The sequence below is a fragment of the Grammomys surdaster genome, unplaced genomic scaffold (assembly GCF_004785775.1).
Source record: "Grammomys surdaster isolate TR1022 unplaced genomic scaffold, NIH_TR_1.0 126153, whole genome shotgun sequence".
Classification (NCBI taxonomy): domain Eukaryota; kingdom Metazoa; phylum Chordata; class Mammalia; order Rodentia; family Muridae; genus Grammomys; species Grammomys surdaster.
The window spans coordinates 3,876,763-3,903,440 of NW_021620961.1; the positions used below are offsets into that span (position 1 = coordinate 3,876,763).

General features: G+C 36.1%; 1 protein-coding gene across 1 annotated transcript in view; it reads right to left on the reverse strand.

The window, feature by feature from the left end:
- Ncam2 (neural cell adhesion molecule 2) overlaps nucleotides 1-24,873 on the reverse strand; it is a 407,262-nt gene extending 382,389 nt beyond the window's left edge. Inside the window, exon 1 of the mRNA XM_028757240.1 lies at nucleotides 24,577-24,873. Coding sequence (XP_028613073.1) covers nucleotides 24,577-24,631 — 55 coding nt within the window. The 5' untranslated portion in view covers nucleotides 24,632-24,873. The remainder of the gene's footprint in view (nucleotides 1-24,576) is intronic.
- Nucleotides 24,874-26,678: the final 1,805 nt, after the last annotated feature.

Below are 26,678 nucleotides of genomic sequence, written 5' to 3' on the forward strand. Positions count from 1 at the left end.
TCAGGCATAATAAGTACTCAATAGACATGGATGCATTTTAATAATCTTTTCCCAATAATCAACATAAACCCCTGTTTTCCATCATGATAAACATGATAGGGAAAGTGCATTTAAGTTTGCCAAAGATGATTGTGGGAGGTCATCAGAAATGGATTTTGAAAAATAAACAAGGATTGCTTTCTACTTCAATGGTTTTTATGTATCCATTGTACAGTGTTAGCCAATTCACTCACATTTCTGAGACCAAATGTCTCAGTAATATATAAAATGTAAATTTTTCCCAGATTTATCTGTTTAAGATATCTAATGTAATCCATTTACAGATGGTAGCAGTTAGTAATTTAGATTTCTTTATTTCCCTATTCTGCCTTCATGGTCTGTACATCCTCATGAATGTTTCCAAAACATATTGATATAGTGAAGATGTGCAAACCCAAATACATTATATCAATTCTTGATTTGAACCCAGAAACTATTTCCAAGGTAAGAAGTTTGACCTACAAACTATACAACTGGTAACGTATTAACCTATAATTCAACAATTAAATTTAATCAGATCTGAGATTTATTTTTTATCAGATTTGCCTGCTTCATTCCATTGGTGAGTGATGTTCTTGTGTTTATGTATATATGTGTCCTACTTGCCTGCCTCTTGCCTGGCTATGTCAGAGGAGGTATAAGGTCCCCTGGAAGTTGATTTACAGAGGCTTGTGACATAGCATTTATGTGCTCAAGCTCAAACCAAGGTGTTCAGCAAAAGCAACACGAGGTTCCAAACACTGAGCCAATTTTTCTATCATAAGGGGCATTTTAAACAATGTGGGCTTTTACCCTCACCTATGCAACAATTATGTTTCTGTAAAATAACTTTAACAGAAGATGTTAATTATAGCAAGTTTACATGACATTTAGTATGATTTACTAAATAAATAAATAAATAAATAAATAAATAAATAAAATGAATAAAAGCAAGCCTCAAACAGTTTAAAGCAACCAAGTAACCAACTATCCTCCTGGAAAGGATTAGATTATGACGGTAATTATATATTACAATTCTCAAAGTCAATACTATTGCTGAACATATATTACCTACAGGTTCCGTGTCCTAGGTTCTGAGTCTCTACATTTGTCTCAGGCTGACAACCTCAAATGTTAATCACAGACACAGACTTGGCAGGCATCCCAGCTTAGAAAAAAAGGATGTATGGATTAAAACCACTTTGCATTCCAGGCACAAAATACACACTGGCAATATGACAACCAAGAATTTTACATCACAAAGGATCTACTGTTCTCCAAGTTGCATTAAAGGCTTGTGACTGAGTCAGAATCCACCTTGACCACTGTCACAGGTTTCGTCAGAAAAATTAAAGAATTAAGGCATAGGCCAATATAGAAAAAAAAAAGAGAGAAGAAGCAAGCCTGTGAATAATGTTATAAAACAACCTATCAAAGTGGATAATACTTTGTATTGTTTTGAAGCAGACATTGTAGATTTCTGACTGAGTTATATAACCTCAACTTGATGGACAGGGTCTATCATTTAGGATTTCCATGGTAACTGGAAAAATGCCTTTCAGTTGGTCAGATATTCGGCTGCATCATCATGAGTTTACAGAAATTAAGGAAATTTCGAACTAAATTTTACCACAAATGTTATTTTAAATTTTCTTATTAAAAATATGGGTTATATGTCTGTGATGGTATTGAATATAATTTTCATTTTCTCACACTTGAGCACTTGGCCACGCTTGTCTAATTTACCCGTAGAGTTTTTAAATACAGAAGCATAGACTTATATACAATTGGAGTTTTAATATAATAATAGAATAATGTAGATAAATTACATGTATATCGTATCTCATAAAAATCGGAAGATCATCTGGGTGTTTTGTGTCCCGATTTCTGAATTTCACAGAGATGTGCATCTAGCTCTAAGTTGCCTCATTTTAATTCAGTTAAGGTAGTGTACACTGCAGTTAGCTCTCTGTGTTTATATGCAGGCTGCACACCAAAGGTTTCTGGCAATGATGATGAGACGGTAGGAAGATTAAGTACAACAAGAACAACTAAGTGACCACAAATACGACCCCAAAGCACTCAGATTGAAGGTCTGTGTATAAAACAGGAATCACAGCATTTGATTTTGTTCCCTCCAAAGAGCTGGTCAGGCCTCATTAAAGAGACTTAGAAGTAAATATGTTTCACAGACCATAAATTTTTGAAGTAGAATATAGTTTTAGTGGTATTTGTTCAATAACAAGATGATTGCCTTTGGGAGGCTTGAACTTGGTAAGAACAAAAACAACTAACTAGGTACATATTTTTGAAAAGCTAAATTGTAAAGTAATCACCAAGCTAATGAACAGGAGCCAAGCCTGAAACAGATACTGAACATCAGTTTTCAACCGTTTCTTAAAAGTATAATTTTTTAAAAATCTTGGGTCTATGAAAATTTGTTCATTTCTATCGCTTCAACTCAAATGTTAAAATCTTTTTACAATTTCTCTGACTACCCTCTTTTGTTCCTTTTCTTGTCTCCAGGCTGTCAGCGCGTTTCACATGGTGTTAGTGGAAGACCATCTGCACCTGCTCCCTTGTCAACTCAGCAAAATTGTCGTTCTCTTCAAACTACGAGAAGTAGGTTCAACTGATACCTGATGCCAGGACTGTTCCAGCTCTCTACCCACTCAGAACACCAACTCTTTAGTGCTATCATTTTAAATGACTCTAGATAGAAAGGTTTAGTCAATCTCTACCTGACTTCTGATTCATTCCAAGTTCAATTAAAATATTGTACACACTCTTGAACTGCTTTTAAATCATTTGGTCAATGGCACTATTAATGTATTCAACAGTGTCAGGGATCACCTCCCAGCACTGGAGGGTACATTTTATAAGTCTCTTGCTGTAGTCTATGTTATCAGAGCCATAGACAGTAGCTCCTATCTCTAACACTCTCGGCTCATTACCTTCTTCCAACCACCAACTTTGTAGTTCCTATTCAGAAGAGACTGGCAGCTACCTCTGACAGGTTTTAAAGCAAATCTCTGTTTTACATGACATTTTTTTAAAGAAAAGATTAATCCTTAAATAAAATATACTGCTTCAATTTCTTGACAGTTATTCCAACATTTCAAATGGAAATGGTAGAAAGTATGTTGATACATGTGTGGAGTCTCTACACCATGAGGTTTGGAAGCAGGCAGATTCACAATCCTGGGACAGTCTTGGCTGTATAGCACACTCAAGACTAGCCTGAGATATGTAAAAATAAAAATATAAGAGAAAATAAAAAGTAAAACAGAGGATTCCAAAATTTCTTCACAGAATGTTACAAACAGTAGCCGACCTTTATTTAGGTTATATTCTAATACAGGGTGGCATTGTCATGCCCAGTGTGTTGGAGCATATTTAAAACACAACGTATTATAATTTTACTATCATTTTCTTTAGAATAAAAGGCCACCACACAAAAAATTAAAATAATATTTGAAAGGAATTTATTTTGTCAGTAAATATGTCTCCCTAATAAAAATCTATTTTTTTATTTTGATCTAGTTAAAAATGTTGATTGCCTACTAAGCAATGCTATTCGCTAGCTCCAAGTAACTAAATAAGTCACTTATCCCTTTAAGGCTATTTATTTTATTCAGGATATTATATTTTAAATGTATGGCAAATCTTTGTTTTATGAAAGCAATTCAATTATTCCTGGTTATTCCGGATGTGGCTGGAAAACATAAAAGTTGCTGTCTGTCCCCTGGGCCCCAAGGTAAAAAGCAGAATCAAAAGCTACATGTCTGCACATCTCAGCAGTGGGGTCTTCAAGGAGCTGCAGTGTGGGAAGCAGACCATAAATTCATTTTCAGTTCTCAAAGACTCATTTTCTCTGTGTTGTCAATCAAATTCTTGGTCCTCTGGGTACATCAATACTACACATACGCTGCTATCACATTTTGTTACTGACACAGAAATATCAAATATTCTTTGAATAACTGCTTTAGGAATAAGAATGTTATTATTGATGCCCAGTAGAAAATCCTGTTAGAAAGTGAATCCATACCTAAACAAAGCTTAAAAAGAAGAGTATATGAAATACCAGACAAAATCTTTAAGGGAGCAATTGTAAATGTTCCAAAATTATCCATCATTTCATGTTTTAACACATTGCTGACCACTAACATGGTCAATATATACAAACTAAACAGTAAATGTTAGTCTTTGTGTCTGTCTCATATTCCACATAACTGTACATGTATCTGTATATTTGAGTAAATCATATCATAGACAAATAAAATTTGTTATGTGTTCTATGCTCTTTAAGAGCACAATTAGGTGAGAAAAAAATAACCTATGTGGTTTCTGAGATTTATTACTAAAACCAGTATGGGAGCTGTCTTCTAAGAAACTGCTCATCATTATCTTACATGAGGAATCACATGATAAATTATTCTTCTGTATATTATAAATGTATAGAGTTATTTTCATCCTTAAAAATTAACAATTATAAGCTTACTTGATTTAGTTTTCTTAGAAAACTGAAAATTTGGTATAATTTTGGTGAGCTAAGTAGCTACTTGAATTTTCTACATCATTCCATTTCCTACTTCTCAGTCTTATGGAGTAAGTGCTTCTTGGCAGACCATTGACTTTTCTTGCACCTTAAGGCATTGTGAATAGCCCACCACTGGCAGCCTACAAACCTTCCCTGTAACCAGATCTTTACTACAGCTATCATTGAAAGAGCTGAAGGAAACCTGGACCTCTGTCTGCTTTTCACCCATGATTATAGAAAACTCAGAGCCTTCTAAAGAGAAAATCATCTTTCCCACAGAGCACTTATCTCAGTCCCTCACCTACATTTTTTTTATATTTTCATTAGAATTTAACTATTATATAAAATACTGGGCTGAATTATAATATTAGAGGATAAAAAAAAACATTGTTGTAGGCAAGTCAAGAGGATTTTGAATCACAAAATACAAGTACTGTGGGTACTGCAAGGCACCAGTAGTCAGGTTATGAAGCATTTGGAGTTAAAGTGGAAATCACTGTGTCTGGTTTATGTGCCAAAATGAGAACATGCAGAATGCCAGCATATGGACTCTGCCAAAGCCCAGGAAGCATCAGTATTTACATAGCAGATAAGGATGGAGAATGATACAGAGAAAAAAACAGCGAAGTGATAAGCTTCTAGGAGACCCCAGGTAAACCAAGCGCTGAGGATTATGCTTGTAATCCTAGCTCCTTGGAGGCTGAAGTACAAAGATTGCCAGCTCATGAATTCAAGGAGAGGGAGATCTGGAAAGAGAGGGAGAGAGAAGGAAGAAGAGGGAGAGAAATTGGATGACCAGGATTTGAATGTGAAACTGCCAAATTTCAGTCTTTTCCTCTAAACTGTGTATTGCCTCTGCCACAGGCTTAGAAGAATATTTGAAAACAAAAGGCATTTTCATGCCATAAAATGCAAGTATAATAATAAAATATAGATAGGACTTTAAAATAAAGAAGAAAATATATTAGCAATATTATTATGAAAATAAATCTAAGCTTCATGATCATATAACAGGATTGAAAATAACATAGTCACAAAATTATTTGAAGAAGCCATTATCTTCATAGCAGAATTCAATTTCTAACATATATACATACACACACACACACTCACATACACTCACATGCACATGGATACACATATAGAAATGCATACACTTGCACACACATACACACACATATACATATACACACATACATTCATACAGGCACATGCACATGCATACACATGTATTCTCAGACACATAGATACATACACACACTCACTTCCACATGTACACACATATATACATGCACACACTTGAACATACACACACTCACATATACATACATATATACACACAAACACTCACACACATTCATACATGCAAACATACACTCACATGCATATGCACTTGCACACACATATACACATGCACCTACTTGCATATACACACACACACACATAAATATATATATATATATATATATACACTCACACATATACATTTACCCACATATACTCATATACACATACACAAACACACACACACACACTTATAAACACATGAACTCGTGCACTGGAAAACAGCCATTGACCTAGGTGCCTGGAAGTGTCATGTGCAGGCCTAAGTCAGTTTGGTATCAACCATTCAGCCATAATGCTTCAATGGTCTGCTACGTGATGTGAATTCTGAACATTTTAGAAAAAAATATATGACTACTCTGGCCAAACCATGAAGAGTAAAGTGAAAACCAAAGAAGTTTTAAAAGAGGCTGCTCAAAATTAATAATAAAAGAAAGAATAGAGATTAAATAAAGAGGCTGCTCAATGCTGCTGACAGTAAAGAAAAACCCCTCTATAAAAACTTTTATTTTCATGAACGTATAACCACACAATAATAAAGGTAATAGGAGCTACATAATGAGAACATTCCTTGATGCAAATCCAGTTATTTGCCTTGTATGCTTTCAAAACGAAGAATGGTTTATATAATAAATTTAATCAACATAACTTACAGAAGCCCTTTATACAAATAAATTTGATTTGTGTCATCAGAAACAGAAGCAGATTATCTGTTTAGAAATTCCCAGAGGAGATCCAACAATCCACATTGTGATAGTAAACAATGCACAGCTCCAGCATCATGATGATGCCGCAAAAATGAGAAACACATTTTTCATCAGCTTTGTGAGAAGGTTTGGTACCCACTGAGCATAGCAATGAAAACAAGGGAGGATGATGTCAATGATGTAGCTATCTTCATCTCCTCAATGACAAGTGAAGGAAATGTAATGAAGGGTTCATGTTTGTGCACATGGTTCAATCACAGTCGAACTGGAACCAGAGTACTCATGGTGCAATGCTGATTTTTTTCTATCCACACAGTAGGTTTTTCTGGAGAATATCATTAATTATGAACAGTTGTGTGCCTGGAGTTTGTGTTAAAAATAAGGTAGTAGAGCTCTTCAGTTGTTCATCTCAGGAAACAAAGACAAGTCATACTATTTTGTAATCTTGAGGAACTAACATTGTCTAATTAGGTTACAGCTGCAGAATGTATGAAGTGTAACTCAAATATTTTATACTGAAATATAGTTTCTTCTTAGATGTAAAAAAATCCTAGTAAAATAGAAAATATAATCCACTTTAAAATAAACTAGAACATATTTCACATGGTACTGAATTTTATAATATTCAAATTTATATACATAATATATATATAGCTATATTTACAAATAACACATATGCCCATACACTTATACCTCAATACATTTATAACCACAATTTTATATATATATATATATATATATATATATATATATATATATATATATAATTGCATTTACTTTATATACAAGTTATCATAATTGGTTATTTGGAAAACATATTGTTGGTGAAGAATACCCATTATAGAAATAACTGAATAGATATCTGAGAGGAGAAATCACTGTGCATGTGGTTTTGTGAACCAATTTCCTCAGCATTAACTTTGATTGTCCTTTAGCTTACTGAGCTGTTATAGGACTAAAAACATACATACATACATACATACATACATACATACATACATACCTTTAAATAAACATCCTGTGATGGAGATGAGGAACTTACCTGGCTCATAACACTATCTAAACATTAAATTAGAAAACTGATCAATGTGTTCACTTGCTTACACACATCTCAGTATTTCCCCTATCTAAGCAGTCAGTTTTAAAATCAATACTAAGTTCTAGTTTCATCTTTTCCTATGAAGAACACTTAGGATCCCAAGTCTGTCTTTTACCCAATTATTTCATGTCTAAACTTCAGTAACTAATTTTACTTGTTTTTGATTGAATCCTCCTTTCTGGGATGAAATAAAATAGTGATGATAAATGTATGTTTCAAATATTTTAGTTACCTTTATATCTTCAAGTTCTGATGTGCACTTTGGGTTCATACAGTTTAATTATTTGAGAATTATTCTTACACTTTCTTGCATTTACTAAAGTCAAATGTTGGAATATCCTGAGTTCTTCCAAAATAAAAGCAATCCTACATTCACATCAAAATTTAGCCAGTTCACACCACTTCAACTAAGAACAACTCTCATTATATCTCTTTGTTCAGTTAACAATTTTAGAAAGCTACATACAGATATATGTTTTAAATAAATTCATGCTAGCAGCTTGCTTAAGTGAGAACTGTAGTCATCACTGACTTACATGCAAAATGAGTCCTTGCTTCATATTTAAACTCAGCAAGTTAAACCCATTTGCAGTACCAACCATCTATTCCCATGGCAATTCAGCACCAAGAGGATGACATTTCATCAACTAAGATTCAATTCCAGCTTGGACAGCAAGCAACTTGAGTTGTTGAGTCGACCAAAAAATCTCTTTTTACTCATGTGTAAAGCAGAATGCACATCCAAATTATATTTGGAGGATAATATAATGTTACATATTCAGAGCTCATAAACAGTACAAGTATTTTACAAATCTTGGCCTCTGAAACTGATTTATTTATTTATTTATTTATTGGCAAAATGTACTCTAAAACAACATGTTGGCAAACACATTTCCCAACCAATTTCTCACTTGTTTGACTTCCTTCATTCTTCCATACTAGGTGGACAACGTGTTTAACTGGTCAGTTTTCATCTTCAAGTGAGGCAATACTCATTGCCATTAACAAGAAATGTTCGTTTCAATCAAGCTATTATAATAAAGTATTTTTCCTCAATTCTGATTGGTCTGTGCCTAACCATATTAATTGGTTCTATGAATGAGAAGTGAGATGAGTCTACAGTTCAACGCACATAACTGTTCATATCTTCAAAAGCCAGTTAGTTCCTCAACCTAGAACTGACCTTAATACTTGCATATAATTTAAATGATACAAAAGCAAAACAGGAGGAAGAGGGATGGGATAGGGGATTAATGAGGGTGGGAAAATGGGGAAAGGAGATAACATCTGAAATGTAAAGAAATAAAATATAGAATAAAAGATCATTTTTCTCTACAAACTTGAGAATGACTGCACAAACTTCCATGTAGTTCTGGAGCTAAGTGTTACATGGAGAGAAAAAGCTCAAACCCTAAGCCGAAGTGCGCAATGCAAACTGCCTCTATACAGCCTCTTATCCTTATGCATTCTGAATAGTACTTCTTTTACTTGCTCCTAAAAGCATCCTCAAACTGATGTTATTTCATTATGAAGGTATTTTCTAAGTCAACCACAATATGATGACCTATTTAATTATTAATAATTCTAGTGTTTCACAATAAGAAAAGGCATTTGAATAAGTACCATATTAAATATTTATATGGCATAGTCCTTAATGAATTACACTACTAACCTATTCACTTAGTTCTCCCATCATGAAGACACTGTAAACCACATTATACTGCCACCAGCAAATGCAACTGATCTTCCATGCAAATTCCCTTTGTAAGTCATTCAAATCTGTCCTTGTTTACTCAATGAGCAGTCACTAAAATCAAGTCCCCCAACCAAAAGTAATGCCTTGATAACAACATGGACCTATATATTTTTATTTTTGAAGAACCTTAATGCTGTTTTTTGTATTGCTATATGAGTTCAAATTCCTCCCAACTATAGATTCTTGCTGAATCTATTCTCATTGACACTTTGATTTTTTTTTGGGGGGGGGGTAAAATGCATTCTATCTACCACAAAGTAGTATCATATCAAAGTGTTTTTTAATTTGTTTTTCTCTGCTGAACAATATCATTTAGATTGTTTTCTTCTACTTCCTGGTCACTTAAAGTGTAGTACAATGTTGGTTCTTTGTCCCATTACCTTTAATTAGCACTTTAATAATTTCATTCCATTTTAAACTATGCCATTTCTCTCTTCCTTTCCTTCTTTTTCATTTTACTGTGTTGCTCTTTGTTTAAAATACTTATATATTTAATAGATTATCACCTTACAGAAGTATATTTTATAAATGCTTCCCTCAATTTTTTAGGGTAATAGCCATTTTGTTGATGATTGACTTAGTCGATGATTGACTTTGTTGGTGCTGATATTTGACTTTGTTTAGTTTTGCAGAACTCTGTTAATCTATTCTTGCTTCCTTGCTTATGGTTTCAGCTCACGTGATTCAGTGGTTCTGTTTTGAAATAAAATTGAAAGAAATGAAATCTGTGTCTCTCGGAGACACCTGCACATGTTCACAGGATCACTAGTTACAATGCCAATTATACATTCATGGACATATGGTTAAACTGTATGAGACATGAACACAATGTATGATATTATTAAGCTCAAATAAAAAAAGAAAATACTGTCATATGAAGATTTGTAAACAGATCTACAGAACATCACAATATGAAAACTATCCAAGCATGGAAATACAAATATCATTACAATTTCTGGCAAAAGTTAATACTAAACTCATGAAAGCAAACAATAGAACACTAGTTGGCAGAAGATAAGGGAGAGAAATGAGTAAGATGCTGGATTAAAGGTATAGAGCTACAGTAAAATAATTTAAACAATTTCTAGAAATTGCTGTGTATTATTCTTGCTATGGCTAATAATAACATGTGGCATGCTTCAAAGCTGTTAAGAAATCATACCCTACATGTTCTCTTCACAAAACGATAGTTATTGGAATATTTTCATTTGCTTGACTAATAATACCATAGTACATCAAAACATCACTTTGTTCACTATAAATACATGTGAATTTGTCACTGTTAACTTTCCAGAGTTAGAACTGGAAAGAAAAGTTTGGAAAGTAAGGAAAGGGCCAGAAAGTACAGCTGTTTCTGTCAGTTGCTTACTCTGATCGGATACAGTCAACTTCTTCACAAGATAATCTTGAGTCAATGGAACAACCGTTCTTCATCCTACCATATACTGCATACAGTTCTATGTAATGCAGTTTATCACTTGTCAAAAACTCCTGCATGTGATTAAATAATAAAAAGTAAGAGTTAAGGAAAGGGATGAAGGAGCTGAAGGGGATTGCAATCCCATAGGAAGAACAACGATATCAACTAATCGGACCCCTGAGAGCTCCCAGGGACTAAACCACCAAACAAAGTTTATATGTCGGCTGGTTCATGTCTCCCACTATATATATATATATAGCAAACAATTGCCTTACCTATCGAGGGGAGGTGCTTGGCCCTGTGGAGGCTTGATGCCCCCACAGATGGAAGATCCTATAGTGGTGTGGTGGGAGTGGGTGGGTGGGTAGGGTGGCACCCTCTTAGAGGCAAAAGTGAGGGGATAAGGTGGGGGATTCGTGGAGGGGTGACTGGGAAGGGGTAGAACATTTGAAATATAAATCAATAAAGTGATTAATAATAATAATAAAATAGTAAACTAATTCACAGGAAAACACCCTGTGGAGTAACTAGAATTATTCCCCTTCATTTAATTAGTTCACCAATTTTTTATAAGTATAGGGTTCACAGAGAAAGCAAAGTTGGATCTAGCCATTCTGTGTTTTTCTCTGGACATTTCCTATACTCATCCACACAGGTAAAGATGCCAGACCATATTTTCTGTGAGCAGTCACCCACATACCATTCTCTTCTAGGTGATGAAAAAAATTTTTTCATAAGTACTTACTTTTCTTTGTTCCTTGAAACAAAATTGGTCTTTTCTCTAAGTACTTATCCCTATATGCATTCTGCTTGGAGAAGAGATATATTAGGTAGTCTTAATTAGTACTTTTAAAAACTAAACTCTAGGCACACAATGATATCTATATGCACCATTGGAGAAAATGGAGACCTCCCTCCAACAGGAGGCGGGGCAGGGCAGGGCAGGTAAAAGACAGCTGAATGGGACGACTTAAGGAAAAATGACAAATCATTAATGTTTATTTCCAGTCATATGTCATACTTTTTTAATTTAATTTTCCTAGCTTAAATTAGGTATATTCTGCCCAAAGAAGCCATTCATTACCAGCTGCTCAGAAGAACATATTTTTAATTTTTCCCAATCTTCTTTTATACCATTTCAATTACATGCAAGTATTAAGGTCAGTTCTAGGTTGTGGAACTAGCAGTACAATAGATGCAAATAGTCAAAGAACAAGCAAGACAATAAAGACAAATAGTCAAAAAACAAGCAAGGCAATAAACAAAGTTCCATGACCATTCCTGTGATCACTGTTTCTAAGGGCTTATCAGGATGATCAAAGTATATGAGCCTACTTCCCTGTCCTAGCCAAAAGTCATTAACATGTCTAAAGCCTACTTCCTTGTTCTAGTCTAAGATTTAGATTCCTGCCTGAAATTACTTCTTTGTTCTATCCTAAGAAGAACATTTTTGATAAAATATTTTACTATAATGGAAAATTTTCAGTAGCTACTTGGAGGGTTGCATGATGCTCAGAATTCTATTCTAGCCTATATTCTTTTTAAAGACATTTGAATACTGAAGTTGGACATTTAACAACCATTGTAGATATGGCAATTAAGGTGTGCATAAGACAGGGAAGGGGACATAAGGTCATTGGATAACTTCTTGAATTTTTTTAAATACAAGCCATCTCCCATCCCTAGAGATGCAGGATGTGTTCCTTTTTGAACGTTGAGGGGGCTTTGAAATGAAATGACTCATCTAGATTAACAATTACAGTGATTATGAATTAGATACAATCTGAGGAAGAAATGAGAGTTAAATGGGTGAATCAGCAGGACTACTTAAACACTAATTGAAAATCGTATTTGAAGTTAAAAGAAGCATACCCCCAGAAAGGTACAAAAGAAAGAGTGAGCAGACAAATGAGTGCTCTGTAAAGGTACTCTGAGGTATCGCAAAATGTACTCTGTAGAGTTCAGTGCTTTTATCTCTGGAGGTAGTCCTTGAAAATGCCTCAAGAAGGGCATCAAAAAGTCGAGGGAATAAATATATGGCTACCAGGCCAAAGAGGATTTTATTTGATAAATTAATTTCATTAAATTATCAAAGAGCCTAGAAAAAAATAGGATAAAACTTTTAACTATATTTTTTTTCTCTTTTCTTCATATAGGTGCAATTCAGAATAGCTTTCCAATGACTACTGAGTATATGAGCAATGCTTAATCACCCTCCAAGACTGTGTTAATTTTAAGGACTTGATCCATTGACATACTAGACATACCTTGGTGACAGTATTCATGTTTTTATGTAGTATTGAAAGTTAACTCTATTGTTTTAGTTTATTTTAATTTCTTTTGTATTTAATTTCTATATGTACATATATTCCTAAATGTATGTATTTTAGAAATATATTAGGGAGACAGAGAGACAGAGAGAGACAGAGACATATCTGAAGTCCAAACTCCATTACTATCTCCAGTGATTTACATACATAGGGCTATAAATGTTAACTTTTGTGGCATTAATTAACTTTTTATTTATAGTCAAATTACTTTTCTTTGAGGAAGTAAGATCAGAAGTAAGTAGGGTATCCATGCTACTCCTTATAAATTAAATACTTACTCCTAATTTATGATAAGTTCATGGTTTGATGAATTCATGGTCCCGATATATACAAAACACTAGAAATAAGTATCTAGGCCAACAAAGAATATATTCCCAACAAACTGAGCTATTAAACAAACCCAAGATCAAATATATTTTAAAATAAATCTGACACTTTAGTTTTCTTTTTTTCTAGTTAAGATGTAAATATTCACTCAGTGTTTATTTGGTAAACATCCATTGTTTTTCCAAGAAAAGACACACTGATTTACAATGAAGTATCTAATCAAATATATCACATATGAAGAGACCCCAGAAATATAAGCCTTGCTTGTATTTGTGGTGTTCACAGAGAAGATTATCATGAAATGTGAAATATTTAACGAGCTGAATTCAAGAACATTGCAATTTTGAGCAGTAACATGTACATAGTAGATAATTAATTTATACATAATAGAAGAATGAATGGTATCCCCAGTGGTATGGGGTTAAAGCTAAGTGATAAAGGAATGTAAAATTCCGAGGGCTAAAGGGGAAAAAAGGTAAAGAATGAACAAGCAACACAGACACAAACTTTAAATCTGGGAATTCAGGGCATATGTATTCATCTTACCTCACAATAGACAAGGAATGCAAGCAAAACGAGTGTGGAAAATGCATAAAATGGTACTAAGAACAACCATTCTAAGTTAAATGCCCATAATAGATGGCATGAGGAGTAGAATGCTAATTAGCATCTCTAGCAACTATAGAATCAGTCCAAAGGTTAAGGTAAGAATCACAGAACACAAATGTACACTCTCAAACGACAAGTTATTTAAATAACTCCTTAATCCTCATTATTCAAATAAACATTGAGGTAAAAGCAGAAATGTATTTAAAAATCATGGACTATATAAGGTGAAAGATTTATATCGACTTTAAGTATTTCTTCTAGAATAAGTAGCTTTATGTCTTTAAGATACTATGCATTCCCTCCTAATTTGGTAACAATAATTTTCAGGGTAACTGTTGCTCTTGAATCTGTTCCTGATATATGAATAATAATCTTATAAGCACACATGCATATATGTACATATATATGTGTATATTACATATATACATATATATTACATATATACATATAATATATGCATATACATATTATTTTATTATTCATTATGAGAAAATCCAGTTCCCAAGAGTTGAACCATTGTTTAATTTCAGTATATCAGAAGTTATAGAGATGAAGGTATTTCATCTTGCAAATAATAGAAGGTATTTCTAAAAAGGCTGTTTCCTATAATCTTTATATGACCAGCTGTTCACATACTTCTCATACACAACAAAGAATGATGAGCAGTGTAAGAAGTTATTTTTGCCACCGTCTTTGTTCATGTTCCTTGTCTGTAGCGTTGTATGCTGAACATTAAGTTGTGATTTTGCTGTTAGAAGGAAAAAATGAAATTGTTTTGCATGGGTAGTATGCTTGATATTTTAATCTATAGAAAGCTATAGATTAAGAAAAAACATAAATGTAAAAATAATAAGATAGTTCCTTGCTAAAAATATTATAAATCTTCCTATAATGGACAAGGTACTTTAATTTAAAGGAAATGAAGATTATAGTTCCTGTGTGGTCAAATGTTTGCCTAGAGTGCACCAGGATTAGTTTCAATACCCAACCTCACCTAAGAATCATACATGCACACATGCATCCATATGCATACATACAAACTCATACACACAGACACACACACACACACACACACACACACTACAGGTCTCTCATAAATATATAAAATGATATGTAGGCATAGTTATTTTGGTGTAGGAAACCTATCAACATTATAATATGTGTCTCAAGCAAATCTCATCTGTACATTTGGCATGTAGAGACATGCCTTTGATATTATACTTGCACATCCTCAATCTCAAGAAATCCTCATATTATAAAAACATGGAATAAAAATATCGTATCTTATCAAAATACAGTAAGAGGAAGAACATTCAAAACTCTCAGAAATCGGTGGCCTAGCCCTAGCAAGAGCACCATAATCATGTTGATGACATTAAACAGGGAATGGTTTTTTTTTTCCATAACAGTCTTAACTAAGAGTTATATTAGTGTAATTTCTCCTGGTATTTGCACCCAGTTTCTGCAGAAATTTGGGTCAAGATTCAAGGCCTGGAGAGTATTCATCAGGAAGTGAAACGTTTTGAAAGACAAAAAGAATAAAGTAAATAATCAGCATTTTGCCCAGGGCAATGTGATATCCCAGGTCCTTCAGCTGTTATGCTACCTTAGCAGAGACAAATATTGGTAGTAATTAATAATTTCCTAGATTACCACCACAAGCCAACACTTAGAATGATAGAAGATGGATGAGTGACTTGTTTTCATTTGAAGTTGTCTATGGGCATTGCTGTGGCTCTCACTTTTACTGAGAAAGCTTGCTCTTGGCCATTTAAAAACTAAAAAACTGAGGAAAATACTACATCAATCAGCACCATTTCTTCACTATGGTGGATCATTTTCCTATTTAGCTTCAGTGAATATGGATAGATGTGTCAAGATATATAGACTGGAGCTGAACCCCTGAAATATAGCTGGAATGTATTTAATGATCATTGACTATAAATTTGGGATGGCAGTCCAGAGAACATACTTAAAAGCTCTACACAAATCAGTCATTCTCAATCACAGGTACATCATCTATGAAATATGATTTAATCAGGAATAAATGAGGTAATGAGTCAAGAGCTCACCACAGTTACACAGCATAAAATTGGCACTGAAAATATTATTCCCTTTAATTTCCCTTGGACACTAATGGAAAGATTTTAGCTGTGTCTGTGCAGTACCAAAAATCTTTGAGTATCACTTGAGGTTTCAGTTTTCCACAACTGTAAATAGGATGCATGAGTGTTTGTCAGTGTGGTGTTACGTATGTGTGAATACCTATTCATGTGTATGCATGTGTGTACATGTATAGCCACATGGATTTACAATGTTTTATGTGAGAAAATGATCTAAGTTGAGGAGCTATCTCCATAACTCTCTAACATTTATTTATTCTGTTTTTTCTAAGAATATCTCAGTGAACCTATAGATTCCTGATTATGGCTAAGCTAGTCCGCATTAGCACTCAGGGGATACACCTGACCTTGCAACCCTTACACTGAGATGCCAACTGCATACAACTGAGTTTAGGTTTTTATGTGGGTGTTGGTCTTCTGAACGTGTACATCCATCACATTCCCAGCTAAGCCATTTTCTCAGATCCAGTATTTTACATTTATAATTATTCACACATACTAATTATACAGATCAATTAGATTTTCCTGTGACATTTTTACTTACACACCTATGTTGCCCTCAATTCCACTCTCCCTACCAGGCCTCTCTTAAGTATTATTTTCTTTTCTTCTATTTTCCAAAAATAAATAGTTTTGAAAGCTATTATAAAGAGGACGAAATTATTTAAATGGAAATTATGAGACCATTGCAAAGTTTGAAATTTTTCTCCAAATACCATATATATACTTAACATTAAGTAAAATACAAATGTTGACTCAATAGTGAGGTAAAGCTAGATGATAAGCAAAGGTGAGTAATAATTTTGAGGGGAAAAAATAAAACCATTCTTTGTTTGTTTTATTTTAAACTTGTCATTAAAAATTTTAACTAGGTGCCTGAATAATATTTCTAAACCGATAATCATAAAATCAATCCAAATTGCTGCAAATATTACATTATTGTATTACATTATTTTTATTGAAATGTTATCATTCTTTCTGTCAGATAAGTTCAGTATTTTAAGCACTACCTTCTTATCAGTCTTTCAAATTAAACTCGTAAGAACCATATATGTTTTCAGCTAGCCCAGGTGGTTCATAACTTTAATTTCAGCATTTTGGATGCAGAGGTCAGTATTCGCTCAAAGTTCAGGGCCAAACACGATCTACTAACAAGTTTCAGGACAGATAAATCTATGTAATATAGAGGTCAGTCTCACAAATTGAATATAAAATTTGATAAAAGATCCATTTATACCTTCAGAGAATCATATGTATATGCACTGATTCCCTCTTCAGCCCATCTGTATCTAGGCAGTAGATTTACAAACATCTTTATCAAGTTGGTTTCCTGCTCACAGCCAGGTACTAATGGTCTACCTAACTATCAGACTTAGTCATGCTTCACATGCTTTCTGTCTTACATAGTCCACACTATCCCATCATGGATGCCATGACTGACCTTTCGAAACCATCCAATGGATTAGACAACTGAATAAACCTTCCAACATTGAACTGGTTTATTCCTGTGGTAGAGCCAAATACATCTTTTCCTACAGTTGGTTCATTTTGTTTCTTTTTCTCCTCTATCATTCTCTTCATTTACTCTAGGCATGGTGAAGCTCTCTGCTCTAATGAGGTGATATGCAGGTTTGCGAATATAGGCTTGGCTTTAGCTGTTCTTTAGCTGCTTTCTGTGCCTTAGGCCACCATGAGAAAGGGAAAGAAATAGGAGATATAGAGCACTTCGCAGCTGAGCCTCACCATGAGGAGTCAATGAAATTTCACTAAGATACAGGATGAATGCAAAAGAGTCTCTAAGACCATTGAGTAATCAATCATATGGTATCTTCTGCTATTCCACATAATTTTGCTGGAAGGTTTATTGCTTTATTGCATGTGTCTGATTTTTTCAATCTATATTCTTTTATTTTCTCAACAACAAATATAGACTAACATTCTCTTTCAATCTGTACACATAGATTTATCAATAAAACAACAAACAATATTTTTTAAATGCCATGTAATAGAAGTAAAGACTAAGCAGAAATTCCAAATAATGACTAAAAACAATTGATATAAGAAATAAGATTATTGCTCTGTATTGTGATTTTACCAATAATAATATAAAAATTAAAAATCTCCATAGAGTCTCTATGAAATGTAGTTACAAAATGACTACAACAACCTTAAATATGAATATAGTTATCAGGTACTCACCTTATAAACCATCTAGTGATTGTGAACTTATTACTTGACAAAGTGACACCAAATTAAAATATTTCTCTGTGCATGCATGTGAGTTGTGTGTGTGTGGGTGTGTGTTTGTATATGTGTGTGCTCTTGTTTTTGCTGATGTTGTTGCTGTTGCTGCTATTCATGGTGTGTAAGATTGATGGCTGCCTTTTGAAGTGTTGGGAATCAGACCAAATGTCTCATGAATCGTAAGGACATGTACTATAAACTAAACCACTCCTTCATGCCCACTCTCACATTCCGACCTTTCCAACTTTGTGCGTTTCTCCATTTTTTAACTTAACAAACAAGTCATTGATATTAGTTGGTATTCCATATGCTTTTGAGTGTCGGGGTACTGACAGGGGCATATTTGACCTAACGAATGCCACATGACTAACAAAATTGGCTCTCCCACTCCCAGGTGCTGTCAACTGTCCATAGCTCCTCAGCTAACTGTTCTGTTTCATGAATTTCTCCATAATTCTTATCAGTATTATTGTTGCCCTTATCTTGTTCCGGTCTTGTGCAGGCAGCAACAGGGCTGTGAATTCACATCCTATTTGGAAGATGTCACTTCTATTACTTTTCTGGCTCTCACACCCTCTAAATTTTTAATGTACCTAAAAATTTAGTGTTATGTGAAGAGAATTAAGCATGTGGAAACTAGAACTCTAGTTATTACCTATTTGCTTTTCTATTTGATATACTTTAAGTTCACTTGTTCTAATATGTGCCTACCCTAACAATCTAATGTAATGCAGAGATGCGACACATTTTACCGACACCATTCTGAAAATTGAAAAGTAATACATATGTCTTATGACCTTAAGTGGAACCTCCCACAATTGTTCATTTAAAAAAATTGTATAAAATTCTAATAAATTTGCCTAATGAGGTATCTGGAACAAAAAAGATATAAATAAATAAATAAATAAATAGATAAATAAATAAATAAATAAATCATAATTAACAGATTCAATAATGAGAGAGTTCCACGATTCAGTGAATTAGCATCTCTGACCATATAAAATATTTCTAATTACAAAGGAAATTTTATGATTTTATACAATTGAATAAGTGAGCTAACTCTATACTTATTAAATTTTATCTGTATGCTGATTGTTGGATATCATGACCAGTACCATGTATAATATGCTTTACATTTTACAGATATCACTATCACAACTATACTTCCTGCTGAGCATCTTGGTTAAGCACTAACATGTGCTAAGGTCCAAGTTTTGAATGAGCAATAACTGTTCTGTGAATTTCAGTTGCTTCTTCAAGGTCAAGAGACCCTTGGTCACCTGGGCTTTATGATCTCAGAGGCAATGACTTGGACTTTCCCCTGCAAAATAATTTAATAGTGCAGAGGCAAAACCCTATAATCAACTTAAAGTCCTTCAAAGATATCTTTGCCATATCTATAGTGACAAAGATTCTTAAAATTCCTTAGCACCCCTCTTAGTTATTTTAATCTAGGAGTGTCTATGATCATGATGGCAAAGTCTTCTAACATAACTAGTGGCTCTTGATTAATTGATAGAGGCACAGTCAATGTATGTACCCAAGAGAAATGCTGTCAGCTCTTTAGTAGTAGCACTATTGTAATTTAAAACAGTGAAGAAGCATTAAAATATTTAAAAGGGTACCACCAAGGAGTACACGTGTTTGCTGAACAATTAATGGCAGCTTAACTCTGTTAAATGGCAGAATGTTACTTTTAATAAAAGAGCCAGATGCTTCTTAATGTGTTCCTTTATCATGTAATTTGAAAAATTAAAAGTAATTGACAATCTTTGAAATAGTCTTAGCCTCACTGTAATTGGCAGGATAGGAAGATGCAAGAACTTCAGAATTTTCTGAATTCAGTGAAACCAGAAAATCATGGGTATTTCCTTTCTAAGACCACTAATGTTGTTTGAATGACTTTTCATAGACCAAGAGACATATTAATGGCATAATGGATAAAAAATAAGGAAATGACAATAATAAGAACAAGAAGAGTGCAGAGCAGACTCTCTCACCTACTTACTGAACAGTTTTCTCTACACTATCAGAGGAGCACTGTTACAAAGAGAATGTCCCTTAAAAAGAGATAAGTAAAAATGATTTCCCCAATGTCAAATGCCAGAGGAAGCAAAAAGATCAAGTAAAGAGTCTTTCCAATGTGGACATGCTACCTAGCCCTTCAGCTCCTGCCTGTGAAAAACAAGTTCTACTGTAGAGCCTGGTTACTAGCTTCAGACTGCATAGCACCTTTCTCTGTCTCACAACACACCAGCTCATTTGTGAAAGAAGACCGTGTTATTTACAAAATTACATGAAGCTTGACCTTTTTTCTTTACTGAATGAAGTTCTTTTGTTCCCTTAATTGCTTCTCCTGTAAGATATTATGTCCTAGAGAACCTCAGTCCCCTGTGCCGATGAAGAGATGAAGAAACTCATCTGACACTTGGGACCATCCAACTGTGCCTATTGCTCACTGGGTTCAGATTCAGCTTGGGAAATGAAAGTGAGAACAGCAGGCATCAAGCCGGGGAGGGAATCCTCTGGGCTGTTCACTGACAAAAGAAATATTAATTTATAATGCCTATCTTTCCTAAGTTAAGTGGACATGCAGTTAATTCAATAGAAACCTCACAGAAAGAGAACGCTGGCAAAGAATTAGATCAGGGTGGACAGAGAAAGGGTTCAAGAGAAGCCATACTGTCATAGCCTATACATAGGGGGGCATTTGTGGAGTTTAGGTAGTAGGCATTCACACACCTGGTCTCTGTCTTCAGAAGGTGCAGATATCTCTAATGGAAAATTATGAGCATTTGCCTAGGATGAATAAATGCAAGCAGATGTCCAGATTCCCTCACTGTGTGGGCATTTTATAGGACCCTTCTCCACATTTTAGGCTAAAGGATGCTGTGTATGGCTGACACAGTTTGAAAAAGAATGGAATAATCCTGCTGGATTCAGTAGAGCAGTATTTCCGTTTTACATGTGTGAACAACAGTAACATATTGGCATTAATCATATTAGATGATTCTTAAAAGAAGACGAAAATGATTGTAAACACCCAGAAAGTTTCAGAAGCAGCCTTTTCCTATTTCCTACTGGGAATGAGACCTAAAGACAGCAAATGCCCTGCTCATGAGAGATGCACTAGAGATTTATGACAGCAGAGCCTGGGACCAAGTCTTAAATAGTAGGTAAAAATAATTATACAAGTTAAAGAATTATAAATTCCTTTTCCTGGGCAACTAAATTCAGAGTTGACAACCTTCTTTTATTAGATACTAATCTTTCATTGGAAATGGAAGGCTTTCAAAGGAACATTTCTATTTCAATTTTTAATAAAAAGCTCTCATCGTCATGAACAATAACACAGATCTGAAAGTAAAGGCTGGAGCTATTAGGCCTCGTTAGCTAATTATGGTATTGGCATCCACTTAAGTTAGCTGTTTTTTTTCAACTTAGGCTATTTTCTTTCATTCTACTGTTGTGGTTCAAAACGTTTTGACTACTTAAAAGGGAATACATCATCATTGCCTTTCCCCAGTCAAACTGCACACCACTTTCCCGAGCAATAGCTTCAATCATGCTTCATAAAATCCCCTGCAAGTATATTGTTGGAAACATAAATCAGCCATCTGAGGCTTTAGTATTTCCAAGGCAAGCCCGAGGGTCACTGGCTTGTAGGTTTTCACGGCCCCATCAAAAAAAAAAAAAAAAAAGAAGAAGAAGAAGAAAGAAAGAAAATAAAAAAGAACAAACAGAAATGTGAGTTACACATGATTTATTAAAAAAAGAAAAACAGCTCCCAGTGGTGTGTCTAATACTTGCTGCTGCACCAGTAATTAGAGAAGAAAACAGCAGCCTAGAGAAATTTAGACTCCAGGATAAGGACTTGTGTTTCCAGGCATCTTTGACTTCATTACAGCACATGGCACAGCAATACTACATGCTTGTTCACACAAAAGCTACTTCCCCCGGATACGCATCTATGGCTCTCTGCATGTTATGCCACTGCACGAGACAGAGAGATCTTCTTTACAAAGATGCAATCCATCTGCCCTGATTCATTGACAAGGAATATGGGTTCCCCTGCAGGCTTCCTTCCTTACCACAGTTCTCTATAGCCACCCTGTGTGCTGATTATAAATCAGCTAAATCACAATTTCAAATGGAAGCTATATCTAGAGACCCAAAGTGTATCTGCCTTTGTGTACTGTTTATGCTTAGGTACTTAAACATTCCAACCTCTCCCCTGTCCCTGAATTCCAGTACACTTAGCATCAGCAATGATAAATGCACAGTCTCCACAACTGGGATGATTTCCTCCTGACAGCACACAGTGTAATCATCAATCTGCACAAACTTGCCCCCATATTTCTTCACAAGACACTCATCTAATTGCAATTGCACCTAAGTTAAATTTTCAGACTGCCTTTTCGGATTCAGAACTGCCTGTCTGTGTTATAAATGAACAGTTAAACACAACTACCACCCATGCCCCCCAAAAAATGACAGCTCAGTATCTTGTAGTGGACAAGTGTATGCTGATCTTTGCAAGAGAGGTGACTGGATTAATGAACAAGACTAATATGAGCTTCTGATGGATCTATCTGCATTTTTTTCTGAGACTGAAATATTACCCATTCTCTGTTAGGATGGCAGGAAGAGGCACTTTATAAATGAGAGCAGTATCTGGCATGTGAATTTGTACTTCAGAACATAAAAATCTGCATCCAATCGTGGTTCATCATTTACTAACACTGTAGTTTGGGAGAAAGACAGAGAAAAGAAGTCTTTACATTCAAAACGCCAAGCCCTACTGAGGGATGATAGAAGGACAGTGTGTGCAAGAGCAGAAACAAGCATTTCTTGTTTAAAATGGAGTTCTACCACCCCCTGCTGGACCACATGAACAACACAGAAGCGGTGGGGGAAAAATGCTTAGAATTGAATTTAGAGAACATATTTTAACTTATCTTGCATTTTATTAATTTCACAGAAAATGCCGCACAAATAATATGACATTCCTATACTTTCATCTAATTGAAAAAGCATAGATATTCTCTTTGCCTTTAAGACTTCCACCAGTGTATATTTTGGTATTTTTGTCTCCCCAATTAAATGTCCAAACTTGTCTGGACAGTTCAAACGTTTCAAATGATTGTGAATATATTTTATGTGAACGTGGACTATAGAAGGGAGAAAGATAAACTCATAATGCCTACTACCTATATACAGATTAGCAAAGATCGCTTCAACCAATTGTCCCTAGGGTTATTCTACCATGTTTTTTTTTTTTTCTTTCTCTCCACCCAAATTAAAAATAAATAAATAAATAAAAGGGTCCCCAGTGCTCCCAGTACACCCCAACCTTCCAAATCCCTTACAGGTGTAATTCAAATCAAATGATAGAACGTGTTCAGATTATGCTATATTCAAAGGAGGGGGGGGTCACAATGAACGCCTGCAACACAACCCTAGTTTTAGCCATTTGTTATTTTACAGCATCTATGGCCCCTGTTAGTTTCCAACATAAATAAGCCATCAAACGTTCACTTCACAGCCCCAAAAAATTGGTCTTGGGAAAGGAGAAAAGAATCTCCAAGAATTGAATTTCTTGCACACTACGGAGATTTTTGATAAACGACTTTAATGCTGATAGTTTTTGCCTCTTCTGTAAAATATCACTGTGCCCTTCCCTTCCGCAACCTCAGATATTTAACTAGGCATACACACCAACACACTCATCCAATTTCGGGTAATAAGAGAGAATAGCCAAAAAGAATATCTCAGAAGCAGCAGCAGTTTTCCCACTCCTGATCTCTTTCACACCGGTGCCTATCTCCAATTCCGCACGGTCTCCTCTTATTTTTAGGGGTCTTTCGAGCAAACGGATAGAATTTTAGGGGCAGCGAAAAGAAAGAGCTAAAAATCCCCAACAGTCGTCTCAAGAACCACCGCAACTTTGGTGCCTTGGTTTCGTTGCCCGGGTGCCTCGCTCTTTGCCTTCTCCGGGTTGGATGGAGGGTGGGGGGTGGGGGGGAGGGAAAGTAAGCAAGAAAGCCGCACACTCCTACCTTGCCCGCTACTGACAAGCAACCCGAGCAGGTAGAAGGAGAGGAGGAGGCTCATGTTCAGGACGTGACACCGGCGGACAGTTCCAAAGTTATTAAGTCCAGCCCCGGAGAGAGAACCTTCCGCTGCCACGGTCGCCTCTGTTAGCCCGCCGTCGCTCCCGGGTGCCCCAGCCGCCCGCAGCCCGCGCGCTCCTCCTCGCAAAGTGACTGCAAGCTCCGCGCCTTGCCGCACTATATTCAGGCGGCGGCGGCGGCGGCGGCAGCTGCGGCCGCCGCGGCGGCAGCGGAGCCGGCGGGAGGAGGCGGGGGGCGGGACGGGGCGGGGAGGCGCGGCCCCGGCGGATCCCTCCGCGCGCTCGCCCTGCTAGCAAGACACGCGCGGTCCCGGGATTCGTCCGCAGTGGAACCCAAGCCATGGGTTCGAGCCCAGGAATCCCAGGCTTTTCTATACATGCCCATAGTGCACGCTCACAAGTCGTTCAGGGAAGAGGGAATGCTGGATTCCTGCATCCTCTTGCTCCTACCGACCCCGCAGGTATGGCCGGGTTGCTGAGTACCGCAGAGGGCGAGCCCTGAGGCACAGGACTTGAGTACTGGGGAAGTATTGACCCTTGGTCCTTAGAGGGCTGCGGTGGCAGATTCTGTGTCTGCTCTGGATTTAAGCCCTGCCTGGTGTGACACCCTTAGCGCTTTGACACTTCTCTGTGGAGGAGGGCAACAATTGTTCCCTAGGGAGTATGGCCACTGGTCCCTACTTTAGATGGACCAAGAAAGGTACCCAGTGTTTCTTTAGGTCCCAATTCTTTGGGATGAACGGACCCCACCAGAGGGGGGCGCTGCTAATGGCTGAGATCTAGGAGGCTCTTGGATTTTTTTATACTGTCTAGAATTAGCACTGTGAGGTGACATCTCCCTGTTAATGTCTGAAGATAGAGGTCTAGGAATGTAAATAGAGGAACTGAGCAGAAGTTCTTTCTCAAGCCAGCCACCTGCAAACCTTACTTTACCCGCACCCCTCACACCTGAGTGTGTGTGTCACCTGAAAGTGTGACTGGAAGAGAAAGCATGATATTGTGATGTCATGCACCACTCAAAGTCTGGGACTAATCACGATTTCTGCTGGAGGAACAGGAACATATCCTGTCACCTTAATGTGACACCTATGACAAGGGACCGGTAAAAGCCAAAATCTCTGGACCCAGGGCTCTTGTCTCTGCCCAGGATCAGAGTCAGCAGCTGTAGCTGACAAAAGGGTTCTTTAGCCAACGTTTTTTCTGGCTCCTTACAGTGATCAACTCACCCCAGACTCAGAAAGCTCCCTGGTGCTTTTCTTATCAGCAAGCTGGAGACAAAGATTGGGATGGAAACATGCACAGGCTCAGAAAACCAAACCATGCCCAGAATTGCTTTTAGGGAGGACTGGTGTATGAACAGACAAGAGCTAGCAAAAATACTAGAGATGTTATCTATTATTTGCTCTTCCATGCTGAAGGATTCATATAGAGGATTAGCTTTTTTAGTACCAAGGTAGAACCTTTGAGGGAGGAGGCAGGGGTAAGCTTCAGGTCTCAAAATGTGTTATGCCTAAGTTCCTATCCTGAAGTCACTCTGTGTACCTCACAGCTCCAGAAACTCTCCTGTGTCTTTTATAGTAGAGAGATCTTTGTCAAAACACTCTGCCTGCATCCTTTTTGTTCCTGAGTATCACCAACGCATTTAATAATCTCATGGTCAGCAATTTTCTAGCAAAAGGTGGAAACAGCATGTTTATAGGTGTGAAAAGCAAACAACTAGTATATTTTTTTTCCTTTTACCGTTTCTTGATTTCCCCAGGGGACTTAAAGAAAGCACACATACATGCACAACCGAAAAATAATCCCTTTGCCACAAAGCTTGCAGGTTTTCAAATTGACACCTGGATTAGCCAAGTACCTACTGCACATGCACAAACATGCCTGATCTCTCTCTCTCTCTCTCTCTCTCTCTCTCTCTCTCTCTCTCTCTCTCTCTCTCACACACACACACACACACACACACGCAAAAGAACATATACCTGATGATGAGCAGATTATTATTCTGCAAGGCTGTGTGCTTTTTTCTTA